Below are 21,157 nucleotides of genomic sequence, written 5' to 3'. Positions count from 1 at the left end.
AGGACTTCACTTGCTGATGGTATTTAAGGCTTCCTGCACTTGTCCTAACCAATACTTGAAGCGGTTGCTTCTGAGCATGGGCGTAGCCAGGATTTTTGTTGGGGGGGCAGGCCTTTTGTTGGGGGAGCAGAACCTCAGTTTGCTATGTATTTTTGTCGATTTAGGGGGGGAGCTTCCCCTCTGCCCCCCCCGGGCTGCATCCATTCTTCTTGAGATTTACAAATTGCTTATTGATGTGTCCATGTGTGACTTAAAGAGCCTCAAAGTTATATGGAAGGGGGGATTTAGGAATTCAGATGGATAACCTGTGGCCTCAATCCTTATTTATAACCACCTCAGATAAGATTTAGGAAGGAGGGCTCAAAAGTCTCTTGTGTTGGCACAAGACCCCAAGAGGTGATCTCAAATCCACAAGTCCACCTCATCTCCATGGTGGAGGGTGTGTGTGTTTGTAAAGGGATTTTCTTACATAGGTGGTGGGGGTGCCCTAAACTCTTTTGTGACTGGGCGATTAAGGAGATAATCCCTTACCTGCCAAACATTGACTTTAGACTAGGAAAACCACCCCCAGTCTGCTTTTGGTGCATGAAGAATGAGTCTCCTTATTACTGGCAGCAGCTAGAATTGAGATCTCTAGGTGCTGGAAATCAAGAAAGAAACCATCTAAGGCGGGGGTTAGCTGAATGCGGTCTGAGCATCTTACACAGCACCATAAAGTGGCAGAGGGTAAATCAGAGCGGGACCAATTCAAAAATACTTGGGTTTCTACTTCTTAGTTTTATGCTGGCATATCCACCAACATCAACCTGTGTGTGGAGACGCTTTGTACTTACCGACTGAACTTTGTAACTGTTATACAGTTGTACTGTTTGTTGAAGTTTTGTTTTTAAAAAAGAAAAGAAAAAAAGCTGTAAAAAAAGAACTCCCTGACATTCTGGAATTCTAATCAACAGCAGCCAATGATGAAACGTGGGGTCAATGAAAAGACAGAATTTAAGAAATGTGGCAGATATAATATACTGCAAATCTGAATCGGTATTTGTTTTTCAATAGAAGAATGTCCCATGAGGCCAATACTTGAGTCTCTGTAGAGGTTTTGCGCTTGTCTTTTTGCTACATAAAAAGCTTTGCCATTTCTCTGAATCATCAGACAAACCTAGCTATTTTGCCTAAGGTTGGGTTTTTTTATGCTTAAGGTTTACATCTATTTATGCTTAATTCAGTTTCTAGTGCGAATATAAAACACGTCGCAGCTAGAAGGCAAGTTGAGTTTTGTCTTCCACACTTAAATCATTCTCTTTTGGCAAAATAACTCCAGAGAGCCTCAGCACTACCTTTTAGTGTCAAAATGCCCCAAGAAACAGCAAAATAAGAACATATATTGCATATCCACAGGGATATGAAAAAATTATGGATTTTAGGCACCAAAATCCTAAATATGTGTATAGTTTTATGGTGCCCCTATAATATTACTGGCAGTGTCATATAGTTTTCTGTGACATTTTTTATGGTTGGTGCAGATGTTGGTACTTTGCATCATGAGAACTTATGCCATTCTTCAGCATGTTGTAGGAATGGAGTGCATTGATGTTTACATTCTGGAAAACATTTTACGTAATTGTGAAGATAATACTTTGGTTTTCGGGAAGCAGGACCAAGACCCAGTCTACACAGACATACACGGTGGACAGGAAGAGACCAGTGATATCTTCCCAGACCAAGAGATAGCCTAAATATTGCTTTCCATATGGTTTGCTCCACAGCTCCCATAATCACTGATGGTTGACCATGCTGGATGGAGCTAGTGGGAGTTATAGAAGGCACCACTTTGGCAATTTCTGTCTTAAAAGACAATACCATGTTGTAGGTGGGTGCAGAATAAAATGAGTCAGTGCCTTTCCTGCTCATAGAAAAGAAGATTAAATAATCCAGTCTAGTCTTCCCAGCCTTCGTTTTCTAAGTTTGGGAGGTGTTCTTTGTGTGTTCAGAGGATTGTTCAAATGTGCAACTCTTCCCACCTTCCACTGTGGTTTTAAGTGGTGCAGCCCAGAAAAACAGTATATAATACATTACAGTGGTACCTCGGTTTTCGAACGTCTCCATTGACGAACATTTCGGTTTTTGAATGCCATAAACCCGGAAGTAAATGCTTCAGTTTTCGAACACGCCTCAGAAGTCGAACATGCCACGCGGCTTCCGCTGAGTGCAAGATCCTGAGGCCTAGCTGTCAGCTATTGAGTTTTCAGTTTTCGAACATTTCGGAACTCGAACGGTCTTCCGGAATGGATTACATTCAAAAACTGAGGTACCACTGTAGTTCTAAATACATGAGAACCAGAGATACACTTCTTTCATAATACCATCAGCATTGTTGCAAATTTGATACTGTTTGTTCATTTGCCATGAAACAAGTGCATCCCTTTTATCTGTATTGACCTGAGATGGGTGGGCAGGTTTTACATGACAGGATTACAAGGTATTGGGGCTCTGTGAATATTTCGCTATTACTGTGTTTATTAGTTGTGCATAGTTCTCTTGGTTTCTGCTGGCTTTAGCCTACGGTAGCTTTGGCTCATTTAGCCAAAGGTTTGCGTGATCTGCTCCAGAGATGGGGAACCTGTGGCCCTCCAGATGTTGTTAAACTCCAACTCCTATCATCCCTAACACCAGTCACGCTGATTGGGGCTGATGGGTGTTGGAATCCAACAACATCTAGAAGGCCACAGGCTCCCTACCTCTGTTCTAGTCCATTTGCTGCTGGAGTGCTTAAAATAACATATATTAATTTATTTTCAAGTAACCATGATGATGATATATTTCATTTATACCCCGCCTATATCGCTGGGTTGCCCAAGCCACTCTGGGCGGCTTGTAAGACATAAAGTCATAATAAAACATCAAACATTAATAGTAACAATCCTTATCCAATATAGAAGTCACAATAACTTTAAAATAAACAACTTATATCAAACAAAGCAACATTCAACAACCCATCAGAATCTAATAGCAAACAGTAAAATAAAACATCAGCAAATAATTAAACAGGTCCAACAACAATAAAGAAATACCAATCTATAATCAATAAAAGTAACAGCAAACCACAATGCATAAAATGCCACAAAACATACAGAACCCTGTAAAAGGATCAAACTGAGAAACAAAAAAGCACAACTTATAAAACAATAATAATATTTCAATTCAGAGCTTACATATAGTTTCCAATTTAGTCAGCCTATCAGAAAAAATAGAAAGTATTGTCTATGTTATGTTTCTTGATGTAGACTGTTGGCAACAACGGATTTAGGGCTGTGTGGGGCAGCAAAATTGTGAGGGGTTGCAAAATTGAAAAAAGGTCCATAATTCAAAAGATCCCTTTGGGGGTGCCAAATGTTGACCTTGCATAGGATGCCATATTATGAAAGATCACCAAAGTCCGCCCCTGCAAGCCCCAAGACTTTCCAGAGTAGACTTTGTATAGGAGGAAGATTCAAACCATATTTTTTTGTGGACACACACACACACACACACAGAGAGAGAGAGAGAGAGAGAGGCACTCTTCATGGAAGGTGTCTTTAATGTCTTTTTTTGTATTCTAATTTGTCACGTTAATTTCTCAATTAATGCTCTAGACCATAAAGTGTTTAAGTTTTTGACTAAAACGTGGGTTGCATTTTATTATCCCCTTGTTTACTGATATTGTTTATGCATTCTGAATTTTTAATTGAATTAATGTGTTTTCAGTATTGATTTCAAAGTTCATTTGCAGCTTGGCTATTGCATTTTTTAATCTGATATTTTGTTCACATTGATTGCCTTTTGAAATAATTATATTAATTACAGTATGATGTTGTTAGCCACCTTGGCCTATTTCTGGGGGGACAAACAGGGTGCAAATAAATTAAATGAATGAAGCACTTGCTGGTTATCGCAACACTCTACAAAGCAGGCGTGCAAAGCTCACCCCACAGGCAGCTCAGGGGATTTATTATGCTCTGCGCATGAATGCTTCCTGGAAGGACAGAGTGGGCACATTAATAGAGATGGTTTTGAATGTCTGGACTGGCCCAATGTAATTATCTGTCTTAAATGTTGCAGCTCCCAGAAAAAGTTACGTTTGAAATGGGAGATCTGTTGCGTCGATCAGCTGGTGGCATATGACAAAGCCAATATCTGAATGCACTAAAAACGTCCTTCTCTCCTTTTCTTTGTAGCAATTGAAACTCAGAGCACCAGTTCTGAAGAACTTGTTCCCAGCCCGCCTTCCCCGCTTCCTCCTCCTCGTGTTTACAAACCCTGCTTCGTTTGTCAGGACAAATCTTCTGGATATCACTATGGCGTCAGTGCTTGTGAGGGATGTAAGGTGAGTCTCCAGGCCTCCCTGGTAAACTTTGCTGGTAAAATGGGTTGAACAGGTTGGGGGCAAAACCTGGATCAAGTGGTCTTTTCCATCCATGGCCTCTGTTGTCCTGTCTGAGGGCTATTTCATTGTCCCCTTCCGTTTCTTTTGTATCGTGAGCAAAACTTCAAAAGGGCTTATCTTCCCCCATCATTTAGTTCACCCCAGCTCTCCTCTGTTTTCAACTTTTGCATCGTCCCTGAAGGCTTGGTGCTTCCATGCTGCTTATTATGGATCACTTAGTTGAAGCCGTGCTGAATTGTTGCAGACCCAGGGTTGCCGTTATGTAAACTCACAGGCTCCTTTTAGTTGCTGCTGTTGTTGTTTATATAATTTGCGCTACGCACAGACCTTGACATGGCGCATCAATAAAAGCACAACTTCAAGCGTTGTGCCAGCAGGAGAAGAAACACTTAGATGCAATAATGGCAAACTCAGTGGCTCGACACAGCTAAAGTAAAATTCTGTTCTGAAGGCCACATATCACAGTGGAAGCTAAACATTAAACCTTTGTAGGTAACAATGTTTGCCTATTTGGTTTTCAAACTTGTTTAAGGATACCACACTTTCATCTTTGGGTGTTGTCTATAGGAAAACTGGGTTAACACTGCAGTCCTATATCAATCCCATTCAACTCCATGGGACTTCCTTTGGAGTAGACATGGATAGGATTGTGCTGTAAGGATCAGGTCTTCTAGCTAATGCTGCTGATTCCATATAGCAGCTGTGAGTGTTATATGGCATCAGAAGCATTAGCTAGAATATATTGCATGAGTGTGTCTGTCTGTGTGTGAATACGCATGAACCTTTTGAAGTTTACATTGATTTGCTATTGTCCTTGATGCCCAGTTGGTCTGGGTTAAAAAGTCAATATCTTACTGTCTCTTCAATCAACAGGTAGTTGTAATCTCACAGAGATCACTTGGGTGTGAGTAGGTGTCTAGGTAAATATATTTGGACTGAAACAACCAATTTTTCATCAGTTTATGACACCTGATGTGTCCAACAGTACCATCCTATGCATTGTAAGCTTTGTTGAGTTAAGGAGAATTCACTTCCAACTAAATAGGCATAGGATAGCAGCCTGGAACATACAGTCTTATAGCATCAAAAAATAGCATGTATTTTTTATCCTTTATCTTCCTGCCCACACATCCCAAATACCTGCACCAACTGAACCTTGCAGAGATTCCTTTTACCTCTTGCCTGATGCATGTCCATTTTACATAATTCTTCGTGTTCTTCTACCTATGATTTGCATCCCTTTCTTGTTTTGCTCCTGCTTCGCCAACACTGTATGTAGATGGATAATTCTTGGAGCCTGCAGGTTGCTCTGTGCTTAGTGTATTCCTGCAATACCTCTTTCTTCCAAATTGAATTTTATCAAATCCTATGCTTCTGTGATGCTTTTGCAGACCGTGAGCTGTAGTAATCCCATCTCCAGTCAAGTAAACTCCCTTAAAAGCTGAAAATGCAGAGACTCTTTCTTGGTTTTGATTTCCGCAAGCAGTTCTATTACCTCCTTGGCAGCCTTGCTGTTTCATTGACATGCACCTGTAATCATTCTCAGGAGCTAGTCCAACGCCTGGCGAAGTCAATTGAAACACTCTCATTGACTTCAGATAAGGATATGAGCAGCTTCTTCCGCTTTATCACGACCCAAATACTCCATAGCTCAGGCTCTTCGCAAAAGCACTTGTCAGCAAATTGGTCTTCTCTCATCTTGATTAACTCAACCTCTTCTGTATCATTTTCCCCCACCCCCTCGCCCTGAGATCTTGTCGTAAGTCGCTTTGTCTTGCAGTAATCCCTCCGAACTGAGAATTTCCTTCTTTTGCTCCACCAAACACTTTTCCCTTTGGCCTTCCTTAACCCCATCTTCATCGACAATAATTCTTCTTCAGCTGTTCCCTACAGCCTATTCTCATCTGATTTTGTGCAACTCTATCTTCCGAGCATGGAATATTTTAAAACCTGCAATAAAACGCCATATGGTGCTAATGAGGCTGTGTGAATAATGGCTAGGAATAAATTGTATTATTTTTCAATCCCTGACATTAATATGCCCACAGTTTACCAGGATGTATTGAAAATGTTGGACACCAGATTGCTTAAATATCCAAATTAGATCATTGGGAAGAAGTGAATTGGTGAGTTATTAGTACATCTTCAAGGTTAAAAACTGTCTTTTAAGTTAGGATTCCCAAGAGCACGGCAGATTTTTGAAAACTGCAACTTCATGTTCATTCCTAGGGAATCAGCAGAACTGTGCTTTCTTGTGGGCCCTGTTTATTTGCTATTTTTCTATTATGTTTATTTCCTGCTTTTCCTCCAAAGAGCTAAAGGTGGCACACATTCTCACAACAACCCTCTGAAGTAGATTAAATTGAAGAACAAGTACTTTCTCAAGGTCATTCCTCCCCAAATAGCTTAATGCCTGAGTCAGAATTTGAACCCTGGTCTCCCAGATGCTAGCCCAACACTCTATCCACTACCTCACCCATTATCAGGGTTAGTACAGAAGGTAATTTGTAAGAAGGGCTGAAGGAGTGTGCCTCTGAGAAAAGTCATTCGGAAAACAGGAAGTCAGACCAGGTCCAGCCAGCTCTCTAGGGTTTCAGACAGGAAGCTGTCACAGCCCTCACTGGAGATGCCAGAGATTGAACCTGGGGCATTCTGCATGCAAAGCAAATGCTCTACCACTGAGCTATGACTTTTGCATTTAGGTCCATTGTTTGCATATGCATGTAAGGTAAAAGGTAAAGGACCCCTGGATGGCTAAGTCCAGTCAAAGGCAACTATGGGGTTGGGGCACTCATCTTGCTTTCAGGCAGAGGGAGCCGCCGTTTGTCCACAGGCAGCTTTCCGGGTCATGTGGCTAGCAGGACTAAACCGCTTCTGGCGCGATGGGACACTGCGGTGGAAGCCAGAGCACACAGAAACGCCGTTTACCTTCTCACCACAGTGGTACCTATTTATCTACTTGCACTGGCAAGCTTTCAAACTGCTAGCTTGTCAGGAGCAGGGACAGAGCAACGGGAGCTCACACTGTCGTGGGGATTCGAACCGCCAACCTTCTGATTGGCAGGCCCAAGAGGCTCAGTGGTTTAGACCACAGTGCCGTCCGTGTCCCTATATGCATGCAACATCGTTCATGAATCCCTACCATTCATGATCTGGGTGCTAATGCATGCAACCCAAGTTCTCCTGCTTGGCACACGCCAATCAATCAATCAATCAATCAATCAATAGCTGCCCATCCAACTAGGTTGCCCCAGCCACTCTGGGCGGCTCCTATTCTGTAAGCACAAGCATATCCATTTAGCGTTGGAAAGAATATTACCATATTCTAATATGCTAAGGAGATTCTGACTAAAGATTAGGAAGAACTTTCAGATGGTTAGTGCCGTTCGACAGTGGAGTGAACTCGGCTGGAGGTGGTGAACTCTCCTTCCTTAGTGGTTTTTAGGCAGAGGTTGGACGGCCGTCTCATGGATGCTTCAGTTGAGATTCCTGTATTGCAGGGGGTTGGACTAAATGCCCTGTAGGATCCCTTCCAACTCTGTGATTCTGTGTCAAGCTAATATCCTAGATAGAGACAGCGTGTTCCAGAGGCTGTTTTATTCTGGTCCGCTTTTTGACCTTCAGCTTGTAGGGGGGGGGGAATTAAAACGCTGGTCTCAGCAGTTGTAAGGCTCTTCCTGAAAGCCCCACTCTTTGCTACTGACTTTACTCTTCATTGTAGCAGCCTGCAAAAGACTGTGGCGGGGGGGGGGGTGGCTTTGGGTGTAGTGGGTCTGCTTTCCCAAATAATGCCAGCATTGTGCTGGTGAATAGGAGCAACCAATGCTCTGGCAGATTCAGCTGTCTGTTAGAGCCTTGTCTCTTGTTCTAAGCAGTTAGAAGGCGACATTCCTTTGGTCGCAACACACGGCCTGGATTTCTGGCACAAGCTGTGTATGTAGCAAAGTTGCCTAGAGCAATTTAAGACAAAAAAAGGAGGGAGAAAATTGCAGGAAGCACAAAGGATGCTCACATTTTTATAGTGGGAGCCGGCAAATTTGTTTTCACAGCAGAGGTGCCGCTCTGTCTCTTGTAAATGGTTAGGGGACAAAACGCCCATAAATTCAAAACACAGTTGTTTCCCACACCAGTGTCAATCTTAAACAAAAAAGCGGGATCCCCAATTAAATATTTTGTTAATGAAGCTTCACCTAGGACAGATGTCAAAAGCAACCATGTTGCCGCATTCTGAGCAAAAGGGCTGTGCAAATTTATGTGTCTGTCTGTCTGTGTTTGATGCCTCTCTATGCAGCCAAATAAGTACCTTTTTTTGGTAAGTGTATACTATATGGAAATGATAGGAATTAAAAGTAATCAGAAGAGGACCGATTGGTTGGGTCACCTGATCATGCTGCAAATAGTCACTGTCAGAAAAAGCCCAGAAGAGTAAGGCTCAGAGCCTGGGGATTGGTGGTGTGACATTGAGGAGAGGTCAGAGGGACAAGCTTGGGAGAAGGTGCTGAAGGGATAACAGGGGTTAGTGAACAGGAGAAACCTGCGACAGGGAGCAGTTCAGAGGAGGAGGATCAAGAGATTGTTGAAGAATCCAGGGGGGTCTCCCTCTCCTGCTGTGAGAAGCTCCTCTCCCCCCTGGTCTCGAAGAACATGCAAGATTTGGAGAGTAGGACACAGAGGTCAGAGGTGGGCAGACACAGTTTGAGACTGCTCAGAAAGCATCCAAGAGAGGAGGAGTCTTAGAAAGGGCTGAGGGCAGGACCTTCAGTCCTGGCAACTGCTCTATAGGGGCAGGACCTGCTGGGAAGGTCTTCCTTATCTGTGAAGATGTTTTCCTAGAAGTCTAAAGTTTTGAACTCTAAACCAAATTCTGTCCCATCAGCTATCCCTTATCCATGCCAGGAAACTAAGAAAAATCAAAATTCTGAACTAGAATACCACCCAGTGTCCTTGTGACCGGTCATTTTGCCTCTGGCCACGGTTCCCTTCCAAGCCAACAAAATTGAATTCCATATTGGACTACTAAATATTCCAAGGGCATTCTCCCTGGCTTGAAATATGACCTCAGGCATTCCGTTTGTAGGGAAGAGCCATCAGTTTCCATAAGCAGTCCTGACAGATTAGGAAAGGGTACAGCATAGAATGAGCATAATATTCTGTTGTTTGCCTTATCATTGCACATTTCCAATTGCTAGGTTTGTACATCCTGATATCACTGTTTAAGAATAGCTTTCACCCTACTTTGACAGCATTTGGCCTGGTATTTCAGGCTGAAGCATTCTGTTTACAAAGCTGCAAATAAATACTGCATGCTGTAATTCTTGGTGCAGTTTAAAGACAGTGGCAGGCTGTGTTGTGTTGTGTTGTTGTTTTATACCCTGCCCGTCTGGGTGGGTTTCCTCAGCCACTCTGGGCGGCTCCCAACAGAATATTAAAGACATGATAAAGCATCAAACATTAAAAACTTCCCTAAACAGGGCTGCTTTCAGATGTCTTCTAAAAGTCAGATAGTTGTTTATTTCCTTGACATCTGATGGGAGGGCGTTCCACAGGGCGGGCACCACTACCGAGAAGGCCTTCTGCCTGGTTCCCTGTAACCTCACTTCTCACAGGGAGGGAACTGCCAGAAATCATCATAGTGCTTTAAAATCATCAGACCTGACTTCGCCTTCCTTGCTTCTAGAAACAGGTCTCATGGAGCACATTTGCCATTTCTTTGAGAAAAGTTCTTTCATGTCAAGGCTGGTGATACCTTGAAAAGAAAAGGGAAAAATGAAGTTTATGACGTGGGTCTCGTGATGTCAGCTATAATTTACCCAGTCCTCTAAAGAAGAAGAAGAAGAAGAAGAAGAAGAAGAAGAAGAAGAAGAAGAAGAAGTTCTATTTATACTCCGCCCTCCCCAGCCAAAACCGGGCTCAGGGCGGCTAACAACCAATAGTAAAAACATGTTGATCAAAATTCAACATTAGAACATTAAAATGCAGCCTCATCACAGGAGGAGAAAAGAAAAAGAAAAAAGAAAGAGGGAGAGGGAATCAAATTGGCTCCAAGCCAAAGGCAAGGTGGAACAACTCTGTCTTACAGGCCATGCAGAAAGATATCAGATCCTGCAGGGCCCTGGTCTCATGAGACAGAGCATTCCATGAGGCCGGAGCCAGTGTTGAAAAGGCCCTAGCTCTGGTTGAGGCTAATCTGACTTCCTTAGGGCCCGGGACCTCTAGGGTGTTGCTATTTATGGACCTTAAGGTCCTCCGTGGGGCATACCAGGAAAGGCGGTCCCGTAGGTACCTGTGTTCCCACTTGCTCAGTTCTTCATGATTACTTACTGACCAGAGGCCTGTCATTTCATTTCTCTCTTTCTTACACATCTTTAAACAAATTCCTGTTCTCCTAAGAAAACCCTTGTTTGTTTAAATCAGGGAGAACATGGGTGTCTGCAAGAATTTCTCCAGAGAGGTGAGGATTTTTCCGGGGGTGGGTGGATGCAAAGTAAAAAAATATTGACTTAATTTCTTCCCTAAATAGAAGGATCGTATCTGTACATTTGGTCTTATGATCAGGTTCTACAGATACTAGAAACTTTTCAGAAATCAATGTATTCCACGTTTCACTGTGGGCCCAGGAGCTCAAGATTTGCAAAGCAACATTCTTTGCAGCCACGTTTATTTTTTTCTTCTGATCATTAAAGATGGACTCCTTTGCCCCCTGAATCTAAATCATGTTGGGGCAGATGTACATTTATAGCTTACTTTCCCTGGCAGTGAAGAGGACCCTTAAAGTAGGAGTGGATGTCATTTGCTGTCATTTCCCACTGCCCGATTAGTTTAGAAAAAGCCATAGGCTGCAATTCTCAAGTCACTGTGATAGTGCAAGCCCCATTAGTTTTAATGGGGCTTGTGACAGAACAGCACTTTGAGGAGTGAGGCTGTTAACATAAATAGCTTCCCTCATGAACAGGCATGGCAAATTTGTTTGGGTTTGAAATCCATCTTAAATGGCCACAAATCTAAATGTGGGAAATGTATTTGGTAGCTTTCTACTGAATAAATGAGACTGAATTTACATTAAGGAGTAAGTGACCATCATTGTGTATGCATCAGCTCACACTAAAATTTCCGCCTTAAAAAGATATAAGTACCAGAGAAGCGTAAGTGATAAAGCTGCTTTTGCTTCCATTTTCACACATTTTCGCACACTTGGATCCCATTCTACCTCCAGAGAAGTCTGAACACACGAGCCTCCTGTGTGGTCTCCCATTCCGGGACTACTGGGAAGACCCAAACCAGCAGAAGTAGAATTGCCTATAAGTGCCTTTAGACCAGGGTTCCCCAAACTTGGGTCTCCAGGTGTTTTTGGACTGCAGTTCCCATCATCCCTGACCACTGGTTGGTCCTGCTAGCTATGGATGATGGGAGTTGTAGTTTACCACAGGCATAGGCAAACTCGGCCCTCCAGATGTTTTGGGACCACAACTCCCATAATCCCTAGCTAACAGGACCAGTGGTCAGGGATGATGGGAGTTGTAGTCCCAAAACATCTGGAGGGCCGAGTTTGCCTATGCCTGGTCTAGAAACAGCTGGAGGCCCAAGTTTGGGAAACCCTGCTTTAGACCATTTCCCCAGACTGCAGTCCTATGCACATTTACTTGAGTGAACTCGAGTCCGTACAATGGGACTTAAGAGTAAATATGCATCAGATAGCACTCTCAGTCCTTTATTCTAAGTAGTGAGAGAAGCAGCCGACATAGTGCTATGAGCAGCCAACATAGTGCCGTCCAACTATCTGTCTGGTTCTGCTGGTAGGTGGAGGGAACACTCCACAAGGGAGGGTGTTTGAAAAAGGGTGAGAGGATGCCTGCTCTGCAGGGAAGGGGAGCCATAACTGGGCTCCCGAGTCCCACAGGGGTGCCTCAGAAAAAAATGTAGTTGTTCAAGGGAACTGTGGAGCCAAACAGGTTGAAAACCTCTGGCATAAAGTATTCAGACTAGGCTGTCAGAAAAATATACACGTCTCTGTGGACTACATACAAACTCAAAACATGGTAGAAAGAATTATGCCATATGAGGACAAAAACACACATTATTTTTGTTACATACAGTAATGGGGGAAAGAATGTGCACTCCTTTTGAATTCAGTGGTTTTACATTTGAAGACGTAATAACAATCATCTGTTCCTTAGCAGATCTTAAAAATAGGTAAATACAACCTCAGATGAACAACAGCACATGACATATTACACCATGCCATAATTTATTTAACAGAAATAAAGCCAAAATGGAGAAAACGTGTGGAAAACTAAGTACACGCTTACTGCTTCCATAGGAAATAAAGAGGGCAAGTAGCAGACTGGTGCTGCTAATCAAATGTGCTTGCTTAATTGATTATCAGTAAGTGTGCCAACCTCTATAAAAGCTGAAGTTTTAGCAGTTTGGCATTCAGGTGTGTTTTAACACAATGCCAACCAATTTTAAGTCTATCATTCTAAATGAGATTATTCAAAAGTAGAAAACATTTGAGACAGTTGCCAATCTTCCCAGGAGTGGACGTCTCAGCAAATTCATCCCAAGGTCAGACTGTGCAATGCTCAGAGAAATTGCAAAAAAAACCCAATAGTTACATCTCAGGCCCTAGAGGCTTCAGTTAGCACGTTAAATGTTAAAGTTCATGAAAATACAATTAGAAATGGACGGAATGAGTATGGTTTGTTTCAAAGGGTTGCCAGGAGAAAGCCTCTCTAAAAAGAACATGGCAGCAGCACGGATTAGGTTTGCAAAGTTGCATCTGAACAAACCACAAGATTTCTGGAGCAGTATCCTTTGGAGAGACAAGACCAAAGTGGAGATGTTTGGCCATAACGCACAGCACCACATTTGGCGAAACCCAAACACAGCATATCAGCACAAGCACCTCATACCAACTGTCAAGCACGGTGGTGGAAGGGTGATGATTTGGGTTTGTTTTGCAGCTGCAGGACTTGGGAACCTTGCAGTCATTGCGTCAACCATGAACTCCTCTGTATACCAAAGTATTCTGCAGTCAAATGTGAGGCCGTCTGCCCCACAGCTGAAGTGTGGCTGAAATTGCGTCATGCAACAGGACAAGGATCCCAAGCGTACCAGCAAATCTATAACAGAATGGCTGAAAAAGAAAAGAATCAAGGTGTTGCAATGGCCCAGTCAAAGTCCAGACCTCAACACAGTTGAAATGCTGTGCAAGACCTTAAGAGAGCTGTGCGTAAACAAATGCCAGCAAACCTCAATGAACGGAAGTAACGTTGTAAAGAAGAGTGGGCCAAAATTCCTCCACAGTGATGTGAGAGATTGTCCTACAGAAAACGATTACTTCAAGTTATTGCTGCTAAAGGTGGTTCTACAAGCAATTGAATCATAAGGTACAGTGGTACTTCGGGTTACATACACTTCAGGTTACATACGCTTCAGGTTACAGACTCCGCTAACCCAGAAATATTACCTCAGGTTAATAACTTTGCTTCAGGATGAGAACAGAAATTGTGCTCCGGCGGCGTGGCAGCAGCAGGAGGCCCCATTAGCTAAAGTGGTGCTTCAGGTTAAGAACAGTTTCAGGTTAAGAACAGACCTCCGGAACGAATTAAGTACTTAACCCGAGGTACCACTGTACTTAGTTTCTGGCTTTTCCATTTTGGTTTTATTTCGGTTAAATAAATGATGACACGGTGTTATACGTCATGTGTTATTATTCATCTTAGGTTATATTTACATAATTTTAAGACCTGCTAAGGAACACATGTTTGTTTATTATATCTTCATATGTAAGACCACAGAATTCAAAGAGGGTTCACTTTCTTTTCCCCATGACCTGTTTGTTTGCACAAAATGCCAATGTGGATCAGGACTCCGGGATGGGAGTGACTTGTAGGAGGATTTAACTCTTTAGCTCCCGCTGTAGTCCTGGTCTAGTTTGGGCTCCCCCACACTACAGTGGGCATTTTGGGGTGTGTTTTTTGGGGGGGGAGCTTCAGTTGAAGTTTTCCCATCCCACACAAATTGCAGGAGTGGAGAGCCTGATGCAGATCAAACCCACAACAAAGGTCACAAAGTTAGGATCCCAATTCAGGAGAGGCCCCTAGTATTGGAAGTTTGTGTAAAAATTCCCTGCACTTTTACAGGCACATGTATGTAGGCAAAGTAACACGTAGTTTGGACCTGAGGTCCTTAAGCCACATACAGTGAGGTGATTGTTTACACATGTAGCATACAGGAGCTCTTTAATTGTTTGATTACATTATTTTGAAGAAACCCTCTAACTTGCTTCTTTGCCTATTGATCTTGCATATATATCTCATTAGTTCCTTTACAATCAATGAGTGCTGCAGGCTCTGCAGCGCGCATGACCAGAACATGAGGTTGCTTGGCTGGTAGTCTCTGTGTTGTGTGTGTAAATACTGACTGGTAAAAAGGCAAGCACTTTCTGATGCAAATTAAAAGGGTTTTTGAGGAAGCTTCCTAAAAAACAGCAGCTAATGGGGTTGAAGCAGCTTCTTCATTAAATGGATCCCAGAAATGACCCAGTTTGCTGATTTGACTTCATAGTCTGTCTGTCGTCAGCCTGTAGGGCACAGTTTACTGAACTAATACAGAAAAACTGTTATAAGCCATACTTCTGCAAAAGACAAGGCAGCCATTGGTATGTTTATGTGATAATGAACAGCAGCACCTCCATGCCACAATAGCAGACCCTATTTTCCAGGGACAGTCTCAGATTTACAGAAGCTGTTCTGGTTTCTGATTTGATCCTGGAATGTCCCGCTTTTCCTCTGGACATCCCTATTTTCATTGGAGAAATGTTGAGGGTAAGCTATCCACCCCACCGTTTTATTACTTCTCTACTTCTTAAATAGTTCTAAAAACAAAATGTTGTGTGGCTTACAAAGGGGTAATAAACTTAAGCATTTTAATCCCTCTTTTCTATAAGAGTCCAGTAGTGCCAGTATAGTTTGATTAGAGTGCAGTGATTTTTTCCCCTGAAGAAGCAAGAGTTCATCACTGCGTTTGGTACTGAGGAGTATAAGGAAGTCAAAGTTTTTTTTCAGATAAGTTGCTTCTTTACTCTGCTTTTTGTTACAGGGTGAGATATTTTTTGGGACAATGCTCTGAAGACTGAGGTTGTTCTGAGAATATTGGGCTGTTACTTCAATAATGCCTGCCCTGAGAAATAGTGAACAAAATTGAAGTGAAGGTGGGAGAGGTCCAAGTCTTTAACAAATGTACACATTTAAACCTGTCTTTTCCTTAGCAGCCTTTAGCCTAAAACGATTGAAGGGGGGACGACGACACCAAAGACAGGTTTCAAAAAAACAACAGAAGGTGTCATGAGTTTCAAATGACTCCACAAATGCTCAGTGGCTTGAGGGCTTAAACAAGTTACATTGAGAAAAGACCCTGGATCATAATGTAATTTGTTCATCTATACTTAAACATCTGCTTACCAAATTTTGCTTTACGCTCCTTTAAAAAAACCAGGTGCTTTTGGAAGTATACTTAAATTCATTTTAAGCATTCTTGAACCCAAAAGATGTAAAACTTTACAATGTGCTGGGAAAATATGCACTGAAGAAATGTTGCACTAGTTTGGAGATAATAATTTGGGAGTATGGAATGGGAATGCAATAATATCTGGGTGGGTGGGTGGGGGAGAGCAGCTACATAAATGGTTTGGGAAAGTGTCATTCTTTAGTAAGAAATACTGTGCTTAATTAATTCTTACTCCTGGGAGGTCAGCCTGGGGCACTCATTATTGTCTTAATTGGTGGTATAAATCCTGAGGCCCTGGAGGAAGAAAAACGAAGAGCAGTTAACAGTGGATAGTCTACAGGAAAAGTGCTAGCTGGTGGTTGGGGCACAATTGCAGATTGTGACAGTTTACGAGTTCAGTGGGTTAGAGGTCTAGCCCTACCTAAATTAGGTTAGAGTGTCTTGAATATATTTTTTTAAAAGAAAAGATGATTCATCGCTGTATTTGGCATGCAGAGGTCTAGGGGTCTTCCTTCTTTCTTAGATCAGAGCTTCTTTCAGATCTCTCCTACTGATATTAAGTTAGTGAAGTTTCCCATCTGGTGTTTCCAAAGAGTTTCAAGTATTTTAGCAGATTTTGCAAAGAGAGAAGTGTGTTCTTCTTGTGGTTTTACTCATTTTATCAATACTTATTTGAAAGTTTTTTTGGAAAATTGAAGAACCAGTATGTTCATGAACTCATATTTTCTCCCCCCAAATATTCTTATTATTGTAGACAAGTGTCTCAAAATTCAGATGGGTTTTGATTTAACTGAGAGTAGTTCACATCTATGGGACGCGGGTGACGCTGTGGGTTAAACCACAGAGCCTAGGACTTGCCGATCGGAAGGTTGGCAGTTCGAATCCCCGCGACGGGGTGAGCTCCTGTTGCTCGGTCCCTGCTCCTGCCAACCTAGCAGTTCGAAAGCACATCAAAGTGCAAGTAGATAAATAGGTACCGCTCCGGCGGGAAGGTAAACGGCATTTCCGTGCGCTGCTCTGGTGCGCCAGAAACTGCTTAGTCATGCAGGCCACATGACCCGGAAGCTGTACTCCGGCTCCCTCGGCCAATAAAGCGAGATGAGCGCCACAACCTCAGAGTCAGCCACGACTGGACCTAATGGTCAGGGGTCCCTTTACCTAGTTCACGTCTTACTCAGTTGTTTGTCACTGCATTTACCGTATTTTTCGCCCCATAAGACGCACCGGCCCATAAGACGCACCTAGTTTTTTGGGGGGGAAATAAAGGGGAAAAAATTTTATTTTCCCCCCAGGTGCGCTCCGCTAATCCCGAAGCTTGGGGCGTGCGGAGCTCAGCGCGCCCCAAGCTTCTGGGTGCCGGCAAGCAGTCCGCTAGCCCTGGGAGAGCCGCGGAGCTCTCCCACGGCTAGCGGACCGCTGCGCTAATACAGAAGCTTGGGGCGTGCGGAGGTCAGCGTGCCCCAAGTTTCTGGGTGCAGGCAAGCTCTCCGCTAGCCCTGGGAGAGCTGGGTCTCCCACAGCTAGCGGATAGCTTCCTGAAGCCTGGAGAGCGAGAGGGGTCTGTGCGTACCGACCCCCCTCGCTCTCCAGGCTTCAGCGAAAGCCTGCATTCGCCCCATAAGACGCACCCACATTTCCCCTTCATTTTTGGAGGGGAAAAAGTGCGTCTTATAGGGCGAAAAATACGGTATGTTTGGTCCTTGTTAGACATAGCTGTGCTACAGCCACACGATGCTCTCCTGCTATTGTGCATCACAGGGGAAGAATGGTAATGTGGAGAAAGTGACCTTTCTGTGGGAAGCGTCTGCCTTCCCTTTTAATCTCTGCACAGTGCTTAGAGAATTGTAGGTGTTATAACTGATGATAAATTACTGTTACTCTGACTGTGAACTTAGAAGTGAGGTGGAATTGGCTTAAGGAGGGTGAAATATGCTTTGTTTGACCATAAAGTTGTGAATTTTATACTTTGGAGTGAGAGAAGATTTCTAGGTTGGCAGCACACTCCCATTTCTAGTTAGATTCAGACGGGGGATTTCATTTTACATTATGTGAGAGAGTAGTTCATTCATGCCAACATAGCATGCTTTACTCTGGAAGTGAAATGAGCAAGTTTGGGTGGCCCACTAAGGTTTAACTTTACAAACTTTACAAATGTGTATACAGTCATACCTCGGAAGTCAAACGAAATCCGCTCTGGAAATCCATTTGACTTCCAAAACGTTCAGAAACCAAGGCGCAGCTTCTGATTGGCTGCAGGAAGCTCCTGCAGCCAATTGGAAGCCGCATCGGACGTTCAGGTTCCAAAGAACGTCCGCAAACCGGAACTCTCACTTCCTGGTTTGCGGCATTCAGGAGCCAAAACGTTTGACTTGCAAAGCGTTCGGGATCCAAGGTACGACTGTACTTAGGGCTGCTGTAAATGTACCACTTTTGAATCTGGAGTAGCCCATAGCATCCTGTGCTCCTCCCTCCACCTCTGGAGTGAAAATTCCTGCCACTTGTCTTGTGGTTACATACTGTACTGTGTTGCGAGAAACAGGTTATGTTGGCATTAAGGATCTGGTTAACCGGAATTTCAGATGAGAGGAAGAAACTCTGCTTACCTACTTTAACTATGGTTAGCATTGCTGGCTGCTTAGCCATCCATGGCAAACACAAGCAGGGAACAGGAAGGTTAAATCTGTGCAGCAGAGAGAAAGAGGTGAGGGCAGGGAAGGAGAGCAGGATCTTGAGATCTGCTTCCTGTTGCTTAACTGTGGATTCTATATCTACCCAGCACCCAAGATACCACACATTGCTTCACCTTTGGATGCCACAAATATGCTGCTTTTTCAAGTGCTGTAAAATGTTGGATAGATGATGCTGGATTTTAAGTGAATCGCTACCTGGTTTTGATTTTAGAGGCTCTTGTGCACTATATATTATCATCAGCTGCTTTATCAGCCTATCATGGAATAGTTGACAAGGTAGAAATTTGCACTTAAGAGAAATCTAGCTCCTGAATCACTTAATTTATCCTTTTGGTGTTACAGTGGTGCCTCGCAAGATGAAATTAATTCGTTCCGCAAGTTTTTTCTTCTTGCGAGTTTTTCGTCTTGCGAAGCACGGTTTCCCATAGGAATGCATTGAAAATCAATTAATGCGTTCCTATGGAAACCGCTTGCCAGGCTGGCGGTGCGGAGAAGGGCTTTTCTCCCCACCGCAAGCCTTCAGGACAGGTACGGGAACAGAGGGGAAGGGGTGCAGCGCTTCTCCTCTGTTCCCGGGGCTTGCGGTGGGAGGAGGGTTTTTCCTCCCCACCGCCAACATTCAGAACAGCATTCTGAATGTTGGCGGTGGGAAGGAAAACCCTCCTCCCACCGCAAGTCTTCAGGACAGCCATCCGAAGGCTGGCGCGGGGAGAAGCTCTCTCCGCCCCACCGCCAGCCTTCAGAGCAGCTCTCTGCCCCACCGCCTGCCTTCGGAAGGCTGCTCCGAAGGCTGGCGGTGGGGTGGAGAGAGCTTCTCCCCGCGCCAGCCTTCGGATGGCTGTCCTGAAGACTTGCGGTGGGAGGAGGGTTTTCCTTCCCACCGCCAACATTCAGAATGCTGTTGGAGGAGGTCCGAGGACAGTGGGGAAGACGCGCTGCGCTTCCCCGCTGTCCTGGAGATTTCGTCTTGCGAAGGAAGCCCATAGGGAAATTCGTTTTGCGAAGCGCCTCCAAAACGGAAAACCCTTTCGTCTAGCGGGTTTTCTGTCTTGCGAGGCGTTCGTCTTGCGGGGTACCACTGTATATATCCTTCCCTAGCAAGGAGGAGAAGGAGGCAGCAGCAGCAGCAGCAGCACACTAGATTTAATGTGGTGCAATTTCAGTGCAGACTCAGTGTGGTAAAACACAGTGCATATCTTCTTCCCATGTGACTGTTCCTAATCTGTACTGAACTTAACACCACTGCTTAAATTAAATACAGTCAGAAGGAATGCTATAGGCAAAGGCAATGTGCATTTCTCAGGAAGTTGTTTGCTACAAATATAGTATTGACAGTTCACAGTCAAACCTTGTCGATGACTATGATGCAATTCAGTTTTATTCCCTGTTGCAGAGCTGGTTAATGCACTTGTAATTGTCTTTCTGCCAGCTGGCCAAGAGAGACACGGGAGCTTGTTTCTTCTATCATTTGTAAAAAGAAATAAAAATTGACTCATATTTGTAGTACGACTGTATTGGAGCATTTCTCCTGCATCATACCAAATTAGGGGGTGAATGTTATTCCAAATGCCTTCCGAAGAATATGTTAGCAGTGCGTGGCCTCAGGCCTGGGAAGTCACAGCAAATAGAGTCAAAAGATGGGAACTGATTTCATTGGGACTGACTTTGGAGTACGTAAGACTGCTTTGGAAAAGAGAGAGAAAAGCAGAATTTATTGGTGCTTTAAAAAGGAGGAAGGAAAACTACCTTGTTATTTGTTCATAACAAAATGTTCTATTCCAACGGTGGCCAACTCCCAAGAGACTGTGATCTACTCACAGAGTTAAAAACTGGCAGTGATCTACCCCCTTTGGGGGGGGGGGTTCAGGTCAAAGTTGTTGAGCGTTTTTTTGGGAGAAGGAAAGCCCTGTTTTTTAGGGGTTCAGGTCAAAGTTGTTTTTTTAGGGAGAAGGAAAACCCCATTTTTAGGGGTGATGGGGAAAGTTGCTGAGCTTTTCTAGGGGAGCCAAAGTTGATGAGCTTCTTTGGGGGAGCCAGTGATCTACTGGTGATCTACCACAGACATCCAGTGATCTACTGGTAGATCATGATCTACCTACTGGACATGCCTGTTCTATGCTGTTTGTTGAGTGCCGCAGATAATAAGTGAAGCTTGTTCTTGTTTATCTATCATCTATCTATCTATCTATCTATCTATCTATCTATCTATCTATCTATCATCTATCTATCTATCTATCTATCTATCTATCTATCTATCATCTATATGACAACACAGGGATATGGGTGGTGCTGTGGGTTAAACCACAGAGCCTGGGACTTGCCAATCGGAAGGTCGGCAGTTCGAATCCCCGTGACAGGGTGAGCTCCCGTTGCTCGGTCCTTGCTCCTGCTAACCTAGCAGTTCGAAAGCATGTCAAAGTGCAAATAGATAAATAGGTACCGCTCCGGCAGGAAGGTAAACGGTGTTTCCGTGCACTGCTCTGGTTTGCCAGAAGTCATGCTGGCCACATGATGCGGAAGCTGTACGCCGGCTCCCTCG

General features: G+C 43.7%; 1 protein-coding gene across 5 annotated transcripts in view; it reads left to right on the top strand.

Annotated features, from left to right (window-relative positions):
- The window catches only part of RARB (retinoic acid receptor beta), a 343,954-nt gene that overhangs the window by 266,413 nt on the left and 56,384 nt on the right, over positions 1-21,157 (top strand). For all 5 annotated transcript variants that reach the window (XM_082193494.1, XM_082193493.1, XM_082193496.1 and 2 more), the window contains one exon: positions 4,212-4,360. In XM_082193494.1, coding sequence (XP_082049620.1) covers positions 4,212-4,360 — 149 coding nt within the window. The remainder of the gene's footprint in view (positions 1-4,211; positions 4,361-21,157) is intronic.

Source organism: Podarcis vaucheri, assembly GCF_965113315.1.
Source record: "Podarcis vaucheri genome assembly, chromosome: 12".
Taxonomy (NCBI): domain Eukaryota; kingdom Metazoa; phylum Chordata; class Lepidosauria; order Squamata; family Lacertidae; genus Podarcis; species Podarcis vaucheri.
Note: the sequence above shows the minus strand (reverse complement) of the source record. Positions and strands in the feature narration are given on the sequence as shown.